Source organism: Tasmannia lanceolata, unplaced genomic scaffold (genome assembly GCF_043159265.1).
Source record: "Tasmannia lanceolata isolate RefF3 unplaced genomic scaffold, GAP_Taslan_0.1 ptg000044l, whole genome shotgun sequence".
Classification (NCBI taxonomy): Eukaryota; Viridiplantae; Streptophyta; class Magnoliopsida; order Canellales; family Winteraceae; genus Tasmannia; species Tasmannia lanceolata.
In genome coordinates, this window is record NW_027518721.1 from 4,223,026 (window position 1) to 4,243,707 (window position 20,682).

The window sequence follows — 20,682 nt, forward strand, 5'->3', positions numbered from 1 at the left end:
AAGAAACCTATAAATACATATTGAGCAATGATAGATGCAAGGGAGCCCTTTGAGAATACTTTGATCAGATCATCCTAAATTTGTGTGGTTTAAATATATGGAAAAAATTCTAAAGATGGTAACAAAGTCTCTTCATTCAGCCCACGTAGCATGACCTTTTGCCCCCGACCAAACTACTTGAAAAAGGTGGATTGAAGTTTTACTTTTCTTAAATGTTAGGCATAAGGTAGTTTACAAAGAAAGCAATTGACGATTGAGGCCGCCTATGTGCAAAAGTCACTTTTACAATCAATGAGAAGGCAATTGTTGGGTCCTATTAGGGGTGGGCATATATGTGAAATCATAATAGAACATTATGAGACTTGTTCTTTGTTTCATCCTGAACCAACATCAGGTGTGCCTAACTTTTCCTTGCGGAACCCTGAACGGGGTCTGATGAATTGAGGTCCTAGGATGATCTGATCAAGGTATTCTTAATGGCACTTTTTTTTTATGGGTAAGCTGGGGTTTGGAAGGTACCCCTACCAGTTTATTTGATAGAGAGAAAGATGATACAATAATAGGCACAAAACCATCCCTAACACAAAATCATCCTTAACTCAGAACATGTGAGAGAGGGAGAAGAAAGGCTCAGCACATAAGAGTGACAAATACTAAGCCTAAGAGATATAAATGCTCATTACTTGTGGATTAATTCTCAACGGCATTTGGCAGGATTAATCCTTACCGTTAGGATCAACAGATCTGATCATGAAAATGAGGCAGAAGTAGGACCCAATAAGTACTTTCTTTTTAGCATTTTCTTTGTGGATTTGTGAACTTACAGTGATGGGGCTCTACCAGATGATAAAGATCTCACCTTCTTTGAACATGCAAGGGATGCTGCACTCACATGTTCAAACACTGTTGTTCTTGCCAAAGTAAATACTCTTCCAGACACCAATTTCATTCTCCTGTGTAAAAGAGTTGATGGATAATTTGTTTCGACAATAATGCCTCTGTTTGTTTTAGACGTTGAGAATGGATTTTGAGTCCAAAAGTGATTATTAAACTCAAATTCCCTGTTCGTTTAAGATTATGTCAACCGATTGTGAGTTCCAAATCGATTATTGTACTCAAAATTTCGTTTTAATTTGAGTCCAATAATCGGTGTAGCACACAGAATCGATTTTCATAGTCTTAATCAAACAGGGCCTAAGTTTTGGACTCAAATGCCTAAGAAATATAAGCAATTGCTATGGGAGAAGTTTTTCCGAGTTTTAAGAACTTTGCACAAGGGGTCATTGCCACACTAAAAGAACGCTCATTTTCACTGAAATTGAGGGGGGGTCCCGTGTAGACTGTTTGGGCACTTAGACTTCAAATGCATGGACTCGACTTACAGGGACTTTAGGGGGGACTATTTAGACATGCAGATAATGAATTGAACATTTGTCATCAACAACTACACGACTTTGTTCCTTTAATGAATCTGGTCGGGGTCTTGCCTAACCCCAGATTGCCCATAAAAAAAAAAAACTACACGACTTTGAATTCCTGGATGTTCAATATTCAGTCTTTTACTATTACTTTAGATGTTTGTAGGTCCCACTGCATTTGTGGGCCCACTAGTGCCTCCAACTTCTTGCATGGAGGTGATATTTTTACTTCTTTTTTTGTTTTTGGTATTGAAGCCAATGCCAATAAAATAAATTGCAAAGTTGGTTCTTGGTGGATTCATATTTTTTTTGGTATTCAAAGGAGCCGCCTCTAGCAGTAGAAAGGAAAGTATGGCAGATTCATATATCATTACAGACTCTCTACAGTTTTAAAGAAAGTCTCTCTATGGAAAGGCCTGGCTTTGGTGGCTTATTTTATTCTGGAGTTGCACTAGGTGTCTTAGTAGTGCTACTTATAATTTCACATACTAATCATAGGGTTTGGGCTCAATGAAGATATCATGGATAAATGAACATATCTTAAGAGACAGTGGAAGTGATACCATAGCATAGAGCAAACCCCGACTAAATCCTCATTAAAAGCCTAAGAGTATCATAGCATAGAGCAAAAGGCACCGCTTTCAACACTTTAAAATACTGCTTAAACAGTATTCATGGAAACTTACAGCTTCCAAATTCGTAATCAGGAAGTCGTGTATGGACAATGAATACAGGTAAAACAATTGCAATCAACTATAAACAAGGTGAAAGACATTAATATTTCAGAAATAGCAGTTAAACACATTGCAATATGCTACACTGCAATAGTGGTCATACGCATAGCGGTGTCATTATTTCCTCAAAGAATTGGAAAATGAGCACCACATCATTTACAGGATGCTACAATGACAAACCACATTGTGCTTTTCTTCATCAAAGGATGTGTGGGAGAGTTGGTTAATAAGTCCCTAAATATTTTTGAAGGGTTAAACCTCTAGCTCAATAGGTCAAGACAATGTTCTTCAACCCTGAGGTCGAAGGTTCAATCCTAGCTTACCTACCAAGAAAATGGTCTTTTTTCAACTGCAGACTCACTGAGTCAAAAAAGTATCTACTGACATATTGGTATCTAATATAAACTTGTTTTTTTTTAAGAAAAGGATAATTAGATTAAATAGAGGATTACAAGTGCACTTCAGGGTCTAAGTACGACCCCATGTATAAGGTATCTCTAAGCGCTCCCGATTTGGTGAGGCGATCGGCCAACTCGGTACTCGTTAGCACTTACATGAATAAGAGAAAAAGATTAAAAACCCATCTTTACACATCTCTCTAATTACCTCAATGAATTTGTCTAGCCTCCACGAACCATTACCTTTACTCTTAGCCCAAGAAAAAGTGTTACAAGGAGTTGCCTTTCAACCTCTAGATTCCCCTCCATTTGGTTGAAGAAGATGCTAAGGCCCTTTAAAGGAAAAATTCCTAACCAATTATCATTCCAGAACCCTACTCTCTTCTCATCTCCTATATTGAATCTAATCCCTTGTAAAAGGTTGTCGAGCAGTGGACTAATGGACTTCAACACCCCCGAGCCTCGACATCTATCTAGTCTACCTACCTCCGATCCATCCCTTGGTTCCACCTATACTTGCTTTTGACGAATTTTCTCCACAAGGCATCTTCCTCATTCCTAAATCGCCACAACGCCTTCCCCCCGAAGGTCTTTGTTTATACTAAATAGATTTCCAATCCCTAATTCTCTTCCATTTTTTGGTAAACAGAAATGCCAATTCACAAAATTATTTGTACCAACTTAAAACACGACATTATGTCAAATGAAAGGAAGGGTGCTATTTTCATTCACAAAATGGACAATCATAATACTTAATCTTCCATTAATAGAATTCATTACTTGTTTTCTCCCACTTTCATGCATGAGCATAATTATCAAATAAGCACATAAATTGATGTGGACATTTAAATTTCCATGTAAAGTCTATGCATCGATGTTTGGGTGATCTAAAGCATTCATTTGATTGGCCCTTACATAGATAGGGTGTCCACAAAGAATCAGCTCCATAGGGTCATCCCAACCCTACGATTTGTGGAGGTAAAATAGACGTGTATAAACCTTCACAATTCTGTCCATTTTTTGCCTCCACAGTTCGAAGGGTTAGGACGATCCTATGAACCTAATTTTTTGGGCACACCCTATCTATGTGAGGACCCATCAAATGAATGCTTTGGATCACCTAAACAATACGGGCCAAGCTAGTGTGTAGATAACTTATCTACACTTGTGTGTAGAAACCGTTTTCTCATATATATATATATATATATATATATATATATATATATATATATATATATATATATATATATATAGGAAAATGAGTGTGCGGTCGAGGGCCTAAATACATGGGTCCCACACTTTTTGTGGTGATCAAAACCATTCATTTGCAAGGCCCCATCATAGATAGGGTGTGTACAAAAAATCAGCTCCATAGGATCATCCTAATCCCTCCAAAAGTGGAGGGCAAAAATGGGTAGATTTGTGGCAAACGGTGTTTGTCCAATTTGCCCTCCACTTTTGGATGGGTTAGGATGATCCTATGGAGCTGATTTTTTGCACACACCCTATCTATGATGGGGTCTTGCAAATGAATGCTTTGGGCCATCCTAACAATGTGGGCCCACATGACTTTTAGGCCCTCGACCGCACCTAAGCTTGGTACGGTCGAGCACACAATCTTATTCCTCTATATATATATATATATATATATATATATATATATATATATATATATATATAAAGAGAGAGAGAGAGAGAAAACGGTTCCTACACATATGTGTAGAGAGTTCTCTACACACTAGCTTAAAATACAGTGGGGGCCCACATTGTTTGGGTGATCCAAGCCATCCATTTTAAAGGCCCTCACATAGATAGGGTGTCTACAAAAAATCAGATCCATAGGATCATCCCAACCCTACGATTTGTGGAGGTAAAATGGATGTCTTTAAACCTTCACAAATTAGTCCATTTTTTGCCTCCACAGTTCGAATGGTTAGGATGATCCTATGGATCTGATTTTTTGTGAACACCCTATCTATGTGAGGGCCTTTAAAATTGATGGCTTGGATCACCCAAACAATGTGGGGCCCCACTGTTTTTTAAGCTAGTGTGTAGAGAACTTATCTACACATATGTGTAGGAACCGTTTTCTCATATATATATATATATATATATATATATATATATATATATATATATATATATATATATATATATAGAGAGAGAGAGAGAGAGAGAGAACGGTTCCTACACATGTGTAGAGAGTTTTCTACACACTAGCTTAAAATACAGTGGGGGCCCACATTATTTGGGTGATCCAAGCCATCCATTTTAAAGGCCCTCACATAGATAGGGTGTCCACAAAAAATCAGATCCATAGGATCATCCCAACCCTACGATTTGTGGAGGTAAAATGGATGTCTTTAAACCTTCACAAATTAGTCCATTTTTTGCCTCCACAGTTCGAATGGTTAGGATGATCCTATGGATCTGATTTTTTTGTGGACACCCTATCTAAGTGAGGGCCTTACAAATGAATGGTTTGGATCACCCAAATAATGTGGCCCTCACTGTATTTTAAGCTAGTGTGTAGATAACTAATCTACACATATGTGTAGGAACCGTTTTCTCATATATATATATATATATATATATATATAGGACATAGATAGGGTGTTCCTAAGAAACCATCTCCATACAATAATCATAACCATTCGATCTATAAGAGCCTAATTTCTAGCCATCCATTTGAAAACCTCCACAAATCATAACCATAACCATAATCCTACCTATAACCTACATAATGAATGTGTTTGGATGAGTCAAACTACACGGAGATGGTGTTTTATAGTGGGTTGCTCAGACTGCGCAATGCCTCAGAAACCTCACCCCCTTTCCTATATATATATATATATATATATATATATATATATATATATATATATATATAAAAGGAAAATGATTGTACGCTCGAGTGTACCAAGCTTATGGTATGCTCGAGTGCCCCAGTCACATGGGTCCCACATTTTTTGTGGTGATCCAAAGCATTCATTTGCAAGGCTCTATCATAGATAGGGTGTGTACCAAAAATCAGGTTCATTGAATCATCCTAACCCCTCCAAAAGTGGAGGGCAAAAATGAGCAGATTTGCGGTCTGTCCATTTTACCCTCCACAAATGGATGGGTTAAGATGATCCTATGGAGCTGATTTTTGGTACACACTCTATCTATGATAGGGCCTTTCAAATGAATGCTTTGGATCATCCTAACAAAGTGGGCCCATATGTGATTGGGCACTCGAGCGTACCATAAGCTTGGTACACTTGAGCATACAATCCTTTTCCTCTATATATATATATATATATATATATGCAAAACATTTGCTTTTCATATTTATTGCACTTACTGAACGATTTTAGCAATATTTTCCATTAACGTATCAGTCAGTAAGACCTCAATATTGAAAGAGAGATACTTCGCTGGTTTTATGAAAAATTTGGCTGCAAAAGAGACCGGCCAATACGCTTTCTCCCAATACACGTAAAAATTATACCATTCGTCCTCGTAAACCGCAAGTCTCGACGTTGTGAACTGTCAGTATAGAATTTCTTTGAAGATTACTAAAGACATAACTAACAACTTTATTAGCTCATGCACGCAATAAACACTAGCTGAGCTAATTTACAAAAGATAATCTACACATGATACACAAGAGTGAGGGGCTGTCAAAAGGGCGAAAAGGAGTAGGGACTCAACAGTGTTTCCTCAAGTTCTCGAAATCCTCGGTAGACAGCCTCAGTCTGGCTTTGAGGAAGGGACAACCGCCGCACCTCAGTCATATACCTGACATTGTAAAATTCAACATGAAACTGGGCATGTTTATTAAATCAAGGAAAATAAGAACAAAAATATAAAAATGAAAATGGCGAAATAAAATGATATCAATAGCTTATCATTGTAATAACTAACAAGTACAGATTCTTCTCCAGAGTGTTGTAAGAATTCACTAATTTCATAAAAAATGACATTGGTGAAATAAAAAGATGTTAACAGCTTAGCCTTGTTATAACTAGTAAGTACATATTCTTCCCGAGAGTGTTGTAAGAATTCACTAATAATCACATCGGTGAAATAAAATGATATCAATAGCTTAGCATTGTAATAACTAGTAAATAGATATTCATCTCCAGAGTGTTGTAAGAAGTCACTAATTTCCATAGAACGAAGGGATACACGTGGCACGTGTAGGTGCTAAGGCACATCAATCTACATGAGTAAATTTTAACCTTGATATTTTTTTATCAAAGTGCAAAAAAGCATAACAAGGAAAGGTAATCCACATGTCCTGGTGTGATTGAAAAGGGCTCTACTAAGTATGATGAAGGCTAGGCGTGGAATCATTCAAACAGTGGCCTAAACTATACATAGTTTATCCTATCTAAAACTAAACTTTGTGCTAAACTTTCACAAAAGTTATTTCTCATTTAAGACAACATAAAAAAACGTTAGACTTTTACAATTTCGCAAGAATAAATGGACGCTACAGAAAAACAAAATGAAGACTTCCCTTGGATATCAAATGAACTCTGAAGGTTTGGAAATAAGAATAACCTGATCCTCCTTTAGAAAGTAGGCAAAATAAAGTATATTTATGGAAACAGATAAAAATAGGAATGACAATGACCTATTTGCTGCACTTGTGAGTTTGTCTCGAATCCCTTGACTCATGACAGCGGGTTGCTCCAGTCTCGATGTTCCACCAAGAATGAGGGAAGTTCCGGTGGCACTCGTACCCATATTTTGTGCAAGAACCGAGATGGCCCACTCACGAAGGACTACAAGGACTGACCGGAGAAGACGCAGCCTTAGATTTGGTGATGGCAAAATAGCTCCATTTGATAGCAATTGGTCACAAGCGCTTAATACAGGTTCTGCAGCGCCCTTGCAAGCTGCAAGAAGAGCCCTCGTAACATCCTCATCCCCAACAAGTTCAACCCCTGAAACTGATCGTTCCTGTAAAAAGTAGTCACTTTATCAAACACGTTTATAATAACAGGAATCCAAAAAAGTGAAAGCAGTAGTACTAGTAACCAAGAATTTAAATTTCAGTCTCAGTTTCGGTTTCTGACATAGCCGAGACTGAAATTTTGGCCGAAACACCGGAATTTGGTATAAAAAAAAAAAGCAAAATGTACCGAAATTTCGGTAATTTCGGCCGAAATATTGGAAAAAATTTAAAAAAATCACAATTTTCCAAAATTTCCGAAATTTCGGATTTTTATGATTTCAGTTTCAGTCCCAACCAAAATCCAAAATTTCGGCCGAAATTTAAAACCATGCTAGTAACAGCAATTGTAACAAGAAGTTACAATAACCAATCAATTTCCATGATGTAACAATTTCTTAACTATTACTTTTGAAAAAAAAAATAGCTACCTTTACTAAAAAGAAAAGCAGACTTTTTGAGAGGCAAAGATTCAAAAACTATCCCAAATAATAGTAAATATACTCTCAGAAAAAACAAACATTATGTTACCAGCGCTGCTTTCTCAAGATGAAGACATATTGTATCTAAAGGTAAGCATGATCCATCTCCGGGATAAAACTGGGAGCCAACCCTCTTCAGAACAGAACAAGCCTCGGCCACACCGCCTCTTGAAAGAGCCTGATCAAGAAGTCTGGCCCAGGTTTCTCGGACAATACTGCTATCAGTGTCCCCAGAATAGTTTGCAAAGTGGAGAATTTCCAAGCATACCTAGGCAGATTCGCAAGTGCGTGAAAAAACATTAATTAACAATAACAATTTAAACCATAACATTTTTTTGAAAGGCGACTAAAATTTTATTCGAAAGAAATGAATCCCTAGGATGGGATGACCCCACCGCAGAGCCTGAAATTATTAGACGAATGAGCTATTTAGGTAACGGGAAGTAACAATTCCGTAAGTGTTTGATTGAATGCACATTAAGTAGAAGCAGAAGGGAAGTAAATTGACATCATTTTCATTTTCAAAGTAAAAAAAACAGAAGCAAAAGTCCTATTTACTCTCCCTTTCCTCTTGAATTAGGAGGAAACTCAGAAGGCTATTATTTGGAAACTTCCTTGCACACAAGGAATGTAGAGTGAATACTGCATGGCAAACAATTGCCCCTTGGAAATGTAAAATGATGTTATTATACTTTCCTTTCCCAAGGAAACACTATTTCGGTGGCAACCAAACGGACACTAAGGATCCATTTGGATGCATGTTAAGTAGAAGTAGAAGAAAAGTAAAATGAAGTCCTTTAACAAGTAAAATCAAAGTAAAAATTGAATTTACTTTCCCTTTCCACTTGATTGGAGAGAAACTCAAAATGGCTATTATTTAGAAAATTAGCGGAAGACAAGGCAAGTAGAATGAACAGAGCATGGCAACAAAAATGACATCATTTTACTTTCTTTTCATAGTAAAACACTGTTATGGTGGCAACCAAATGGATCCTTGTGAAGAGTCAGAAAATCAACAAATGGAACATTATAACTCTTTAGTATTGTGTGCACTGCTGCTGTTCTGTTGCTAATATCATATTTGGGATTTTAGAGTTTACAATGAAACAGAAGTAAATATTCTGGTAGCTAAGAAAAATGTTGTTGCTGATAAGGTTGGTATTTGGGAGAAGAGGGGTCTGGGGAGATGTGTCTGTGCCCGCTAGCTTTCCCTTTCTAGGACACATCCCTTTTATTTGGTTGGTCTGTTAATCTGTAAGTCACTATGCTAATTCGTGAATTTCCTATTCAGTTATAGAAAAACTGTTCCATTTCATTTAAATAGTGATAGATCATTGAAACATGATGAAGGTTTTAAATTTCGGTTTCAGTCCCCATGGAAACAGAAGCTTTTCGGCTTCGGTTGGTAATTTCTTCAAATCATGGAAGTATGCAAATGATAGTATATTAAGAGGAAACTTCCGAAAATGGTAGAATAAGCACAAATACACACTAATAGACAACCACATAAGCAAGACAGCCAGCCATAGTGGTTTAACAAAATTGGACACCTAGTGATGCATCACCGTGAAGAAAAATTGAGGAAAGGGGAGAGAAATAGACGAAGGAGATAGAATTAGAATAGGGGAAGAAGAGACGAAAATAACCGAAAGAATAGACGAATTTAGGGAGAGGAGAAGAAATCAGTAGGGTGTTCATTACTCGGTTAAAACTGAATAACCGAACCGAACCGAATTGGTTCGGTCGGTTCGGTTCGGTTTTTTCCCTTTTCGGTTCGGTTTCGGGTTTTTTTTTTTGGCTTCGGTTATTCGGTTTCAGTTTCGGTTATCTCAAAAAAAAATTCGGTTAACCAAAATAACCGAAATTATGATAAAAACCATTATTTTTTCAAAAAAAAGTGTGATATGGGCACTCCAAAGGATGATCAAAACCGTCCATTTGATTGATCACAACTTAATTAGGTTGTGCTCAAAAAATCATTTCAATTGGATGATCCTAGCCCTCCGATCGAAACCAAGATTTTTCTTTTTTCCCTCTTTTTCTCTCACTATTCGGTTATAACCGAATAACCGAATTTTTAATTGGTTCGGTTTCGGTTCGGTTTCGGTTACCGAAATTTGATAACCGAAATTATTTCGGTTATCAAATTTCGATTATTTCGGTTCGGTTATAACCGACTAACCACCCCTAGAAATCAGAGGAGAGAAGAAGAAAACTAGAATTAGAGTGAGAAGAATATTTATTCAATATCAATAAACATCAAAAGTTTCCAATAAAGTTATAAAGAGACTTATATATAGGCAAATAAACAGCCCAAAAGATAAAACCTACTAAAATAAGAACTCCTAAAAGACTAAACATCCTAATTCTAAATAACATGAAAATAAAAGCCTAAACACTAAATAACATGGAAAATAAATGTCTAGAAATCTAAAGGGCAAATATGCCTCTTATTTAGGCCTAAAATCTGCATCATTCTCCCCCGATTGAAAAAGAACTCGCCCTCGAGTTCTAGTCCACCTGGGTCAAAGATGTAAGCAATCCACTGAAGTAGTAGAACGCGTAATCCGGCGGAAGCAATCATAATGTCTAACGCTCGAGACAATCGGGTGAAGCATCTGCAAGGTCGACGGAAGAAGAGGGAAGAAAGTGCCCATGTAGACTCATGCGAACAGAATCTGCGCTGGAGAAGTAAACTAGTTGGGAAGATCGTAGCGTACTCTTGGATCGGCAAAACAGCTATGGGCAGTATGGTCATCTGTGCACTGAAATCGGCGGGCTCGACCTCCATAATCATCTTGATCGGGGCATCTATTGGAGAAGCAATGCTATCAGTGTGCTCATGTAATGATATGGAATCGGCATCCTCAATGATCAGCTTGTACTGTGTATGCTCTGGTAATGCCTCAACGATTTGGTCACTCTGCTCGGACTCAGGCAATGGATCAGCCTCACGTGGATCTGCCACAATATCTGCCACAGAAGAGTGAAGCTCACTCTCTAGATGATTGGCAATCGGTACGGCAGAAATCTCAGAAGCATCATGCGCAATGATGTCGATGTCAGCAATCAACTGAGTCTGTAACTCTGGATCGTCCATCTCATAGTCTGAATCTGATGGAATCAAAGGCTCAACATCAATGATCTCATCAATACTAGCATCTGTACCCGTAAGAATATCAGCAACGGGTAAGACGGATGAAGTAGTGGAGTGGCTCTGCAAATCTGACTCACGCATGCGACGCTCTAAATTCTCAACTTCAATTTTAACTTCGCGTGCACAACGGGCTGCTGCTTCTTGTTCACGGCGAGCTGCTTCTTCTCGTCGAGCAGCTTCTTCACGCTTCAGTCTCCGTAGATAGTGGAGCGTATAAAGAATCATAAAAAAAATTCACGAGCATCCTTCCAATGACAGATTGGAGGCTCGCTTCTTCTACGACGATATGTTTCCATGTGGTCCCATGAACATCGGGCTTGTCGTCGCACAGTTTCTTTAGCCCAGTAGATAGTCGCTTGGTGATCATGGCCATTGTACTCATGATATGCGTTTAGAGCATCAATCCACTCTAAACATGCATCCTTATAATAGCTTAAGGGAGTGCGCTTCCATTCCAATAGCTTTCGTCGTACCCATCAAAATATGAAATAAATGGTGGAGGCATAGGGATCGATGTCAAAAACTGAAATCAACTGTCTGATCTATCTGGCATGTCGAAAGAAGCGCAATGTCTGTCGTGGATATGAATCGGATGAGTGAAAGCTGATGATCGAAAGAAGGGGAGCGATCAACGGCTGAGATGACTCCTGAAACTGTGCTGAAGACTGCTATCTGCTGCTAAAAATAGGCTGGAAGCACTCTAAAAGTTGTCATGAACAACTTTCGTGTTGATGGCAAAACCCAATTTTGAGCGGAAACGGCTCGGACGAGGAGAAAGAAAACGAGATGGGGTAGAGAGAAAGTAGAGAGACTTTTTTGTTCTTTTTCTTTTTCTGATTTTTTTCTTCTCTGTTCTTTTCTTTTCTGCGGGGGTGCCTGCGGTAAAAGGGGGGTCAAATTGGCCTTTCCTAATTGGGAAGGGGTGCGGGTGCGGGGTGCCCAGGGGAAAAGTAGGGGTTGATAAAAGTCTTTTCTTTTGTTCTTTTTCATACTCAACTCACGTGAATGACTTAATTGAATGGGGGTGTCCAGGGGAAACAAGGAGCTATAAGTTAATGGCTTTAAAGCTCTAAAAGTAATATGGAGGGGGTGTACTTAAGGTAAATTGAGGGGGGTGAATAAAGATAAGTAAATTACCTTTTATATATCTTTGAAAGACTCGTTACACCTTATGCTAAGAGGGCAACTTTCTTTATCTTTTGCTCTTGCCTTTTGCTGGTAACCGAATACCACTGTTGTGACTGGTGAGTGTAGGTCACCAATAAAAAGGTAACTTACTATAGAAGATGCCAAATCTCCTTTTATATCTTGGTTTCCTTCTCAGAGAAGGAACTTGGTTTACACGGCAGTTGTATTGATTTCTAGTTACCTTTTTTATCTTTTATAGCTGCTTGGATAAGGCCAACAAAGATTAGAAGAAAGTAAATTCCGAATCTGAGCTACGCAATCTCTGCCTAAACTTCGCCAACTGATATTTGGAAGGTGGAATCAGCAGGGAGGAGCAGCAGCAACTAATTTTCTCAGGCTTCTATTGGGAAAGGTGAAACAAAGAGAGGTTTTCGAAGGTGGAGGTGGGTCTTAATGTGAAACTAAGAGAGGTTTTTGAAGCTTCTGTTGGAATTTTGGGGTAGGGTTTCTGCTGGTTTTGAACAAAGGAATGGGTTTTGATTGACTAAAACCTAGAAAAGGGACTGATTTGTAGGTTTGATGAGACGCCTAGAAACTAAGGTTTGGCTGGGTTGGATCGGTAAACCAAAAATCAAAAATCTGGTTTTCTAGGGTTAGCTGATTTTAGATGGTGAAAGAGGGTATTAGAGGTGGTGATTGGATCGGTAAACCAAAAATCAAAAATCTGGTTTTCTAGGTTTAGCTGATTTTAGATGGTGAAAGAGGGTATTAGAGGTGGTGGTGGGCTGTTAGGGCGGATGTTAGGGTCTTGAAGATGATGAATGAACTGAATTTCAGGGCGATTCGCTGATCAATCGGGGACTCGAGTCGTTCAACGGTGCTTGGATCTTTGGCTCTGATACCAAATCTTAGGCCTAAATAAGAGGCATATTTGCCCTTTAGATTTCTAGGCATTTATTTTCCATGTTATTTAGTGTTTAGGCTTTTATTTTCCATGTTATTTAGAATTAGGGTGTTTAGTATTTTAGGAAGTCTTATTTTAGTAGGTTTCTATCTTTTAGGTTGTTTATTGGCCTATATCTAGGCCTCTTTACAGCTTTATTGGAAACTTTTGATGATTATTGATATTGAATAAAGATTCTTCTCCCTCTAATTCTGGTTTTCTTCTTCTCTCTTCTGATTTCTTCTCTTCTCTCCCTAAATTCGTCTATTCTTCATGTTATTTTCGTCTTTCTTCAGGTTATTTTTGTCTCTTCTTCCCCTATTCTTCTAATTCTATCCCCTTTTCGTCTATTTCTCTCCTCTTTCCTCATTTTTTCTTCACGGTGCTGCGTCACCTAGTGACAAGTGTTGTTGCACATGTCTGATAATTCAATACATACTACATTTCACAAGTAATTCATGTAAATATTTAAACCCAATTCATACTCCATGTTTCTCATGCAGTTTACATAAATATAATTATATAACCCATACTTATATAGTATACCACTAATACAATTATATATTTGCTTTCATTATGAGTCTTTGTTTTCATGTATTTCGGTGGGGATGGAAATGGATACATTTTGGTCATTTTGCTTCGGTTTCGGTGAAAATTTAAAACCACGAACATGGCACCATTTGTCAATATTTCTTGAATTGTGAACAATATTATTTATGTCCAAACTCTTTTTTTTTCGGTAAACTAGGATTGAACCCCATACCTCAAGCATGAAAACCTTTTTTTCATGTATTTCGGTGGGGATGGAAATGGATACATTTTGGTCATTTTGTCTCGGTTTCGGTGAAAATTTAAAACCACGAACATGGCACCATTTGTCAATATTTCTTGAATTGTGAACAATATTATTTATGTCCAAACTTTTTTTTTATCGGTAAACTAGGATTGAACCCCATACCTCAAGCATGAAAACCTAAGTCTTGACCATTTGAGCTATAGGCTCAACCCCTATTTATGCCCAAAAATGATTGTGTTGTAGGAAAAAGTTCTCATTTTTTTAGTATGGGAACATTTGAAATCATATGTAAATCTTGTTGTATCAATTGTTACAATAATTGAGCTCCAAATGAACAAAGCTCAGTCAATTCATATCCCCTTCCAATTCTAGACATGAACAACTTGAATTTGGCCGGTTGACAAAACTTGCTAATGCAGGATGGGTATGGAAAGATCATTATACATGAAAGCTCCGATACCAAGTTGATGCAGGACGGCCATATAAGTGATGCTCTGGAAAGTATACAATGGGGAAAGGGATCAGGTTTGCTAGATTAAGGAGTGTACAAACCTGACGAAGTAGGTGTTGGGGCAAAGGAGTGTACAAACCTGTATTTTCGATTGGATTCTATCAAAGATCTATTGATAGAATTCTTCTGAATTAGAAAATTGGGTGCTATTCTAAGGTCACGATCTTGAGATAAGTGTTCTCGAACTGCTGACATCTGCCTCAAGATAAACCATCACCACTCATGCCTCCTCGACATCTTGTAATTCAACTATTGTCGCTATTCACCTCCCGCAGCAAGCAAGACATTTTCGATAAATTGTATATAATTGGTTGGGCACTCAGATTTGGTCCCACGTCAGGCAATCCCTCTAGGTAGAGTATGAGCACAGGTGTGAATATCAGCCAAGGGTATACACATATGATTGTTTGCCTAATTATTTTGACCAAATGGCTTACATATATATCACATAAATGTTATAAGCTGCATGAGGTGGACCTCTAGAGGTATTTGGCTAACTGTTGCTTGGTTTGAGCTTTGCCATTTTGAATTTGTATTTCATTAGTAAGTTTGACTTGGACCAAATTATGTTGATATAAGCTATATTATTCCACTGAAAAAGGAACATTTTTCACAAAATTGTTGCTCAAAAATTTCCTAAATGCAATCCTTCTGTCAGCACTCAACTTCAGATGGATATATAGCCATAGGTTTTTAAATAGTCTTTCATAGTGATCCATAACTGTTCTTTATCTTATTGTTGCAATTATTCCTTTCTATATCTTCAAGTGTTGATTTTTCATGAGGAAGGTTTTAACGTTCATGTTTGTGTTTGGAGCAGGTCATATATTTTCTGGATAAGATCTTTGTCACCCTTCTTAAGGCACTATCTGATCCTTCTGATGATGTAATTCCTTATCCTAAGCTCTCTTCTCTTCAGATAGTAGTTCACCACAAAACCTTCTCAGTTTGTTTTCATTCATTGTATTTTCTTAGGACTTAGGACCATGATATTTGATATCGACTTCATTGATACAAAATTGGGTGTTGCATTACCTAGAATGCTCAGAATATATATTTGTCGTGTTTCATTGTTCTACCATTTGCAATTTCTAGTAGTAGTAGTAGTTAAATGTCTGTGAAGCCTGACATTGTTCATGTGAGCAGCTTTTATTTCTTGAAGTTTTAGGATAGTCTACTGCACTGCCACTTGGGCAAGTTCATTTGCAAATCCAGGCACAGACAAAACTACCCCAACTGCCCCATCTGGTCTGATGCTTTGTTTGAACTTTGTACATCACCTATGTGCTATTGTGCTAATGTGCGCCTGCACGAGAATCTAGGTCTTTGAGGGAGGTGTGGAGAATCCTTCATTGACTATTGTTGGAACAATTCTGCACATATCATATAACTCTAATAACCACATAGCTAATATCCAGGGGCCCGGGTAATGTCTTGTAGCCCGGTGTTGGAATCACGTTTGACAATTATATAGCCTGATAAGGATTCATTAAAGATGCCCCACAGATAGTGCTTATAGTTCTGCTTCTTTTGTTTTTGACCTAAGGTAAATTAATATTAATATTGAGAATGAAAGATGAGAGAACAAAATCGAGGCGGAAGAAAGTCAGAGCTCCAAGAGATCACAGTCCACTCTTGAGAGGGCTAAACGGCTAGCGTCATTGGTATCTGACATTTTGACATAGAGAATTCCTTTGGAGAGACCCCATATGCATCTGGTTCATCCACCCACCCCTATGATAAAGGAAAGATTCCTCGGGTAGGTCAAAGAGAGCTGGGGAAGGATCATCCCATAGGCTTGTTCTCTCAGGGTCAGCGATACAAAAGACGACTTTCGAGAGTCACTTAGCCCCTTGACCTCTTCTCTCAAAAAACACGTTGTGGAGGCAAGTCGATCAAAGTAAGAGCGGGGAGGGAATGTCTACAGTTGGATTTGAATGTCTCACCATTTGGCCTGTTGTAAACTGAAGTGGACGGAGAGATAGAGTTGCCTGTGGATAGCGGCCCTTTATACTTTCAACATTACTTTTAAAGTTCATGATATCGAGCCAGCCTACAACACGCTCATTGGAAGGCCCTGGATTCATGTGGCAGGCGCAGTGCCATCCACACTCCACCAGAGGCTCAAGTCCCACATGGACAATCGCTTAGTAACTAAGCTGTCTTGGGGTAAGAAAGCCAAGCAATCTACAAGTCAACTGCCATTCCCTTCATCGACGTGGATTCTAAGGCACCCGAGGAGAAAACAAACGGTCAAGCCAAGCCCTTACCAGCCTGTCTTGAACTACTGCACCTGCGAATACCTTTTCTTGCCCTTTCTCTAGAAGATAGCTTGAACTGGTGCCCATTCATAAACAAGCTTGTTACCACTACACTGCCCTTCCTCCTTATATCTCTCTTGGTTGGCCTGTTCCTTTCCTGTGCTATGAGTCACAAGCGCTCGGGAGCCAAAACGAACACGCCTGTTACCTATTGTATTGGACCTTCGACCAGGCATTCTACCCTTGTCGGAAGAGGGCCATGATATCTAAACATATATTGCACTTATTCAGTGACAAGGATAGGATCCATTAATCCTGTGATGGATCTCTATAAAATTTGCGAACCTCCAAGGATAGGGACTTCTCTCCTGAAGCCACCTAATGGCATTCAGGGAGTCCCCTTCCACTATCAACAGGAACAGGTCACCACTCTACAAACCTGATCCCTTGCAGCACCGCTCTGACCTCAGCTTCATTAAAGTCTGTTGAAGAGTAAAAAGAAGAAGAAGAAGAAGGAAAGAGTGTAGCGAGTTGGGTGCTCCCCCTCACTAATGTATTCATATATAAAGGAGAGACCATACAAAAAGACAACGGTGCCCTTAAGGCTAATACACTAACTTCTAACACTCCCCCTCAAGCTGGAATGAATATATTATACATTCCAAGATTGTTACAATTGTCATTTAATTTAGCATTACTTAAGGGCTTAGTGAAAACATCTGCAAGCTGGTCCAGAGATCGAGTGAAGGAAACGTTGAATCTCGCCTCTATGTATTCTCTGGCGAATGAAGCCACAGTCAACCTCTATGTGCTTGGTTCTCTCATGAAAGACAGGATTGGTGGCTATATAAATCGCAGCTTTATTATCACAATAAAGCCGAGCTGAAGAGGATGAAGGAAAACCAATCTCTGATAGAAGAGAACGCAACCAAAGAAGCTCTCCACTAGTATGGGACATGGCTCTGTACTCTGATTCGGCACTGGACATGGAAACTATGTCTTGTTTCTTGCTCCTCCATGACACTAAATTGTCTCCCACAAAGGTACAATATCCAGTGGTGGATCGCCTGTCTGCAGGAGAACCTGCCTAATCTGCATCACAGAAGCCTTCTACTCTGATATGCCCATCTTCTTGAATAGGAGGCCTTTACCTGGCACTCCTTTCAAGTAGCGAAGAATCTGAATCACTGCTGCCCAGTGTGAAGTACGAGGAGACCCCATATGTAGGCTGACAACACCAACAACAAATGATATACATGGACGAGTGATTGTAAGGTATATGAGCTTGCCAACTAGCCTCCTGTATCTGCCAGGGTCTTCTAATAAATCTCCTTCTTATGGAAGAAGTTTTCCATTTGGGTCCATGGGAACAGAAGCAAGTTTCACTCCGATTGATGGCCTGTCTCCTCAAGAAGGTACATAACATATTTCCTCTGGGAGAGGGAGATGCCTCAAGTAGAATAGGCAACCTCAATACCAAGAAAATACCTAAGACGACCCAGGTCTTTGGTTGAAAATTCCTTCTGCAAGGTCTTCAGCTTTTGTATCCCTACTGCATCACTGCCTGTAAGAATAATGTCATCAACATATACTATCAATAGCACACAACCTGCAGCGGAGTGGTAACTAAAGAAATGGGATGATAGCATCACTAAATATACACTTCCTATCAATAGCATCACTATCAACATATACTATCAATAGCACATTGCTTCATGCCAAAGCGCATGATAGCATCACTAAATCGGCCAAACCAAGCTCTAGGGACTGCTTGAGGCCATATATAGATCTCCTTAACCAACATACTAAGGACGACATCTCCCCTTGAGCAACATACCCAGGAGGTTGCTCCATATACACTTCCTCAGTAAGCTCACCATGTAGAAAGGCATTCTTGACATTTAACCGATGCAGATACCACCCTTGGTTCACGGCAAGTGGGATAAGAACCCGAACGGAAGGTATCTTGGCAACAGGAGAGAAGGTCTTGTTGTAGTCAACGCCAAAAGTCTGTGTATAACCTTTGGCAACCAGCCGCGCCTTAAGGCGCTCGACGGTACCGTCAGGTAAGTGTTTCACAGCATAAACCCAGCGACAACCCACTGGCCGTGCCCCAAGAAGAAGGGGAAACAAATCCCATGTATGATTGGCATGCAGGGCCTCCATCTCAAGATCCATAGCGGCACACCAACCCTGATGATCAAGAGCAGCTGGCAAAGAAACAGAAGACAAGGAAGATTCAAAACCTCGAAATAGAGGGGTGAGAGTATCATAGGAAAAAACAGAAGAAATGGGATGATCACTACAATGAGAGCGAGTACGCGAAGCAATGGGAGAATTTGAAGTAGCAGTATGAGAGGGAAGAAGAGGTACCTGAGAGGAGGACGACGGGATCTCCGGTTGAGAGAGTAATGGCGCGGGTTGAGGAGGATGGGCTCCAGACTTCGAACGGCGCTGATAGATCTGGTAGATCTGGCGAGTAACAGGACGGCTAGCCGGAGGAGCCTATAAGGATGATGAAGGATCAGACAAAGGGTTCGACTCAAGAACCTGCGAAAAAAGAAGAGGAGTAGGATCTGGAAGGACGACCCGAGGGAGAGGGATATCCGAATCGAGAACAGTGGAATGTTCCGCAGGAGGAGTGAGAAAGTAAGACTCTGACTCGAAGAAGGTAACACCAGCACAAACAAATGATCGACGTAAATGAGGGTTGTAACAACGGTAACCTTTCTGAGTCTGAAGTACCCAAGAAAGATGCATCGCTCAGCCCGAGGATCCAGCTTATCTAAGTCGGGGCCAAGGTTGTGAACAAAACACACACAACCAAAAATCCTAGGGGTGAGAGGGAAAGGATCATGATGAGGATGCAATATGGCAAAAGGAGAAGAACCATCCAGGACTGAAGGAAGCCTGTTGGTGAGGTGGCATGCAGTGAGGATAGCATCACCCCAGAAAGATCCTGAAATAAACAATAAGACGGATAAAATAAGACAGAGCAATTGAGATATTTAGTAATATGACTAACGGAAAATATGCTAAAAGGGGATTTAGGAACACACAGCACAGAAGATAAGGTAATACCAGGACAGGGAGAGGTAGTATCAATACCAGAGATGAGAGTAGTACTCCCATCAGCAAGGGAAATAAACTGAGGGGAGAGAGGCCGAAAAAAGCGAAGGGATGATGAGATACCTGTAGTATGATTCGAGGCTCCAGAATCAATGATCCAGGAGCTCGAACGAGTGTAAAGAGAAACAGGAGAGCTACCTGGCTGAGCAAAGCCGGCACCCGGAGAGTGGCTAGTTAGCCGGAGGTGCTGAAACTCATCGTAGTCAGCGCGGGAAAGAAAGAAACCATCAGATGACACTGTATGGCTCGACTCTGAAGAGGAAGAGGGCACTGACTCGGATGGGTTCGTGGCAGAGAGATGTGCTGATCGACCAAAATGCGGAGCAGAGGGCGGACGATGCTCAGGGTGAAGAACATAGCATGTCTCGAGGGTGTGTCCCTCCCGCCGGCAGTAAGAGTAGTAAGGACGAGGACGACCACTCGTACCCCGTCCACCAAGGAAAATCACGGCCAGAGCCGCTGCCACCACGGCCAAAGTCAAGTCCAGGACAGCGTCCGAAGGTGCCACCCCCTCGGAAAGCACGATCACCAGTGCTATAGGCCGTCGTCGCAGAGCCATCAAACGATGGAGTGGGCAGAGAAGTACCAATGATACACTGTTGAGCTCGTAAATAGACCTCCTGTAGGGAGGGCATAGTCCCAGAACGAAAGATCTGCTGGCATAGAGGGAGGAACTCGGGAGCCAGCGTCTCAAGAAAGTGTACGACACGGAGCTGGTCCCGCTAATGGGTAGCAACAACTAAGTCTGTCGCGAGAGGTATAAGAACATCCAACTGCTGA

The 20,682-nt window shown here is 39.9% G+C and overlaps 1 protein-coding gene across 2 annotated transcripts in view; it reads right to left on the bottom strand.

The window, feature by feature from the left end:
* Nucleotides 1–5,903: 5,903 nt before the first annotated feature.
* LOC143863637 (nuclear pore complex protein NUP155-like) overlaps nucleotides 5,904–20,682 on the bottom strand; it is a 58,037-nt gene continuing 43,258 nt past the window's right edge. For both annotated transcript variants that reach the window (XM_077374361.1, XM_077374360.1), the window contains exons 11-13: nucleotides 8,027–8,245; nucleotides 7,175–7,503; nucleotides 5,904–6,333 (exon numbers count right to left, since the gene is read on the bottom strand). In XM_077374361.1, the coding sequence (XP_077230476.1) occupies nucleotides 6,216–6,333; nucleotides 7,175–7,503; nucleotides 8,027–8,245 (666 nt within the window). In that variant the 3' untranslated portion in view covers nucleotides 5,904–6,215. The remainder of the gene's footprint in view (nucleotides 6,334–7,174; nucleotides 7,504–8,026; nucleotides 8,246–20,682) is intronic.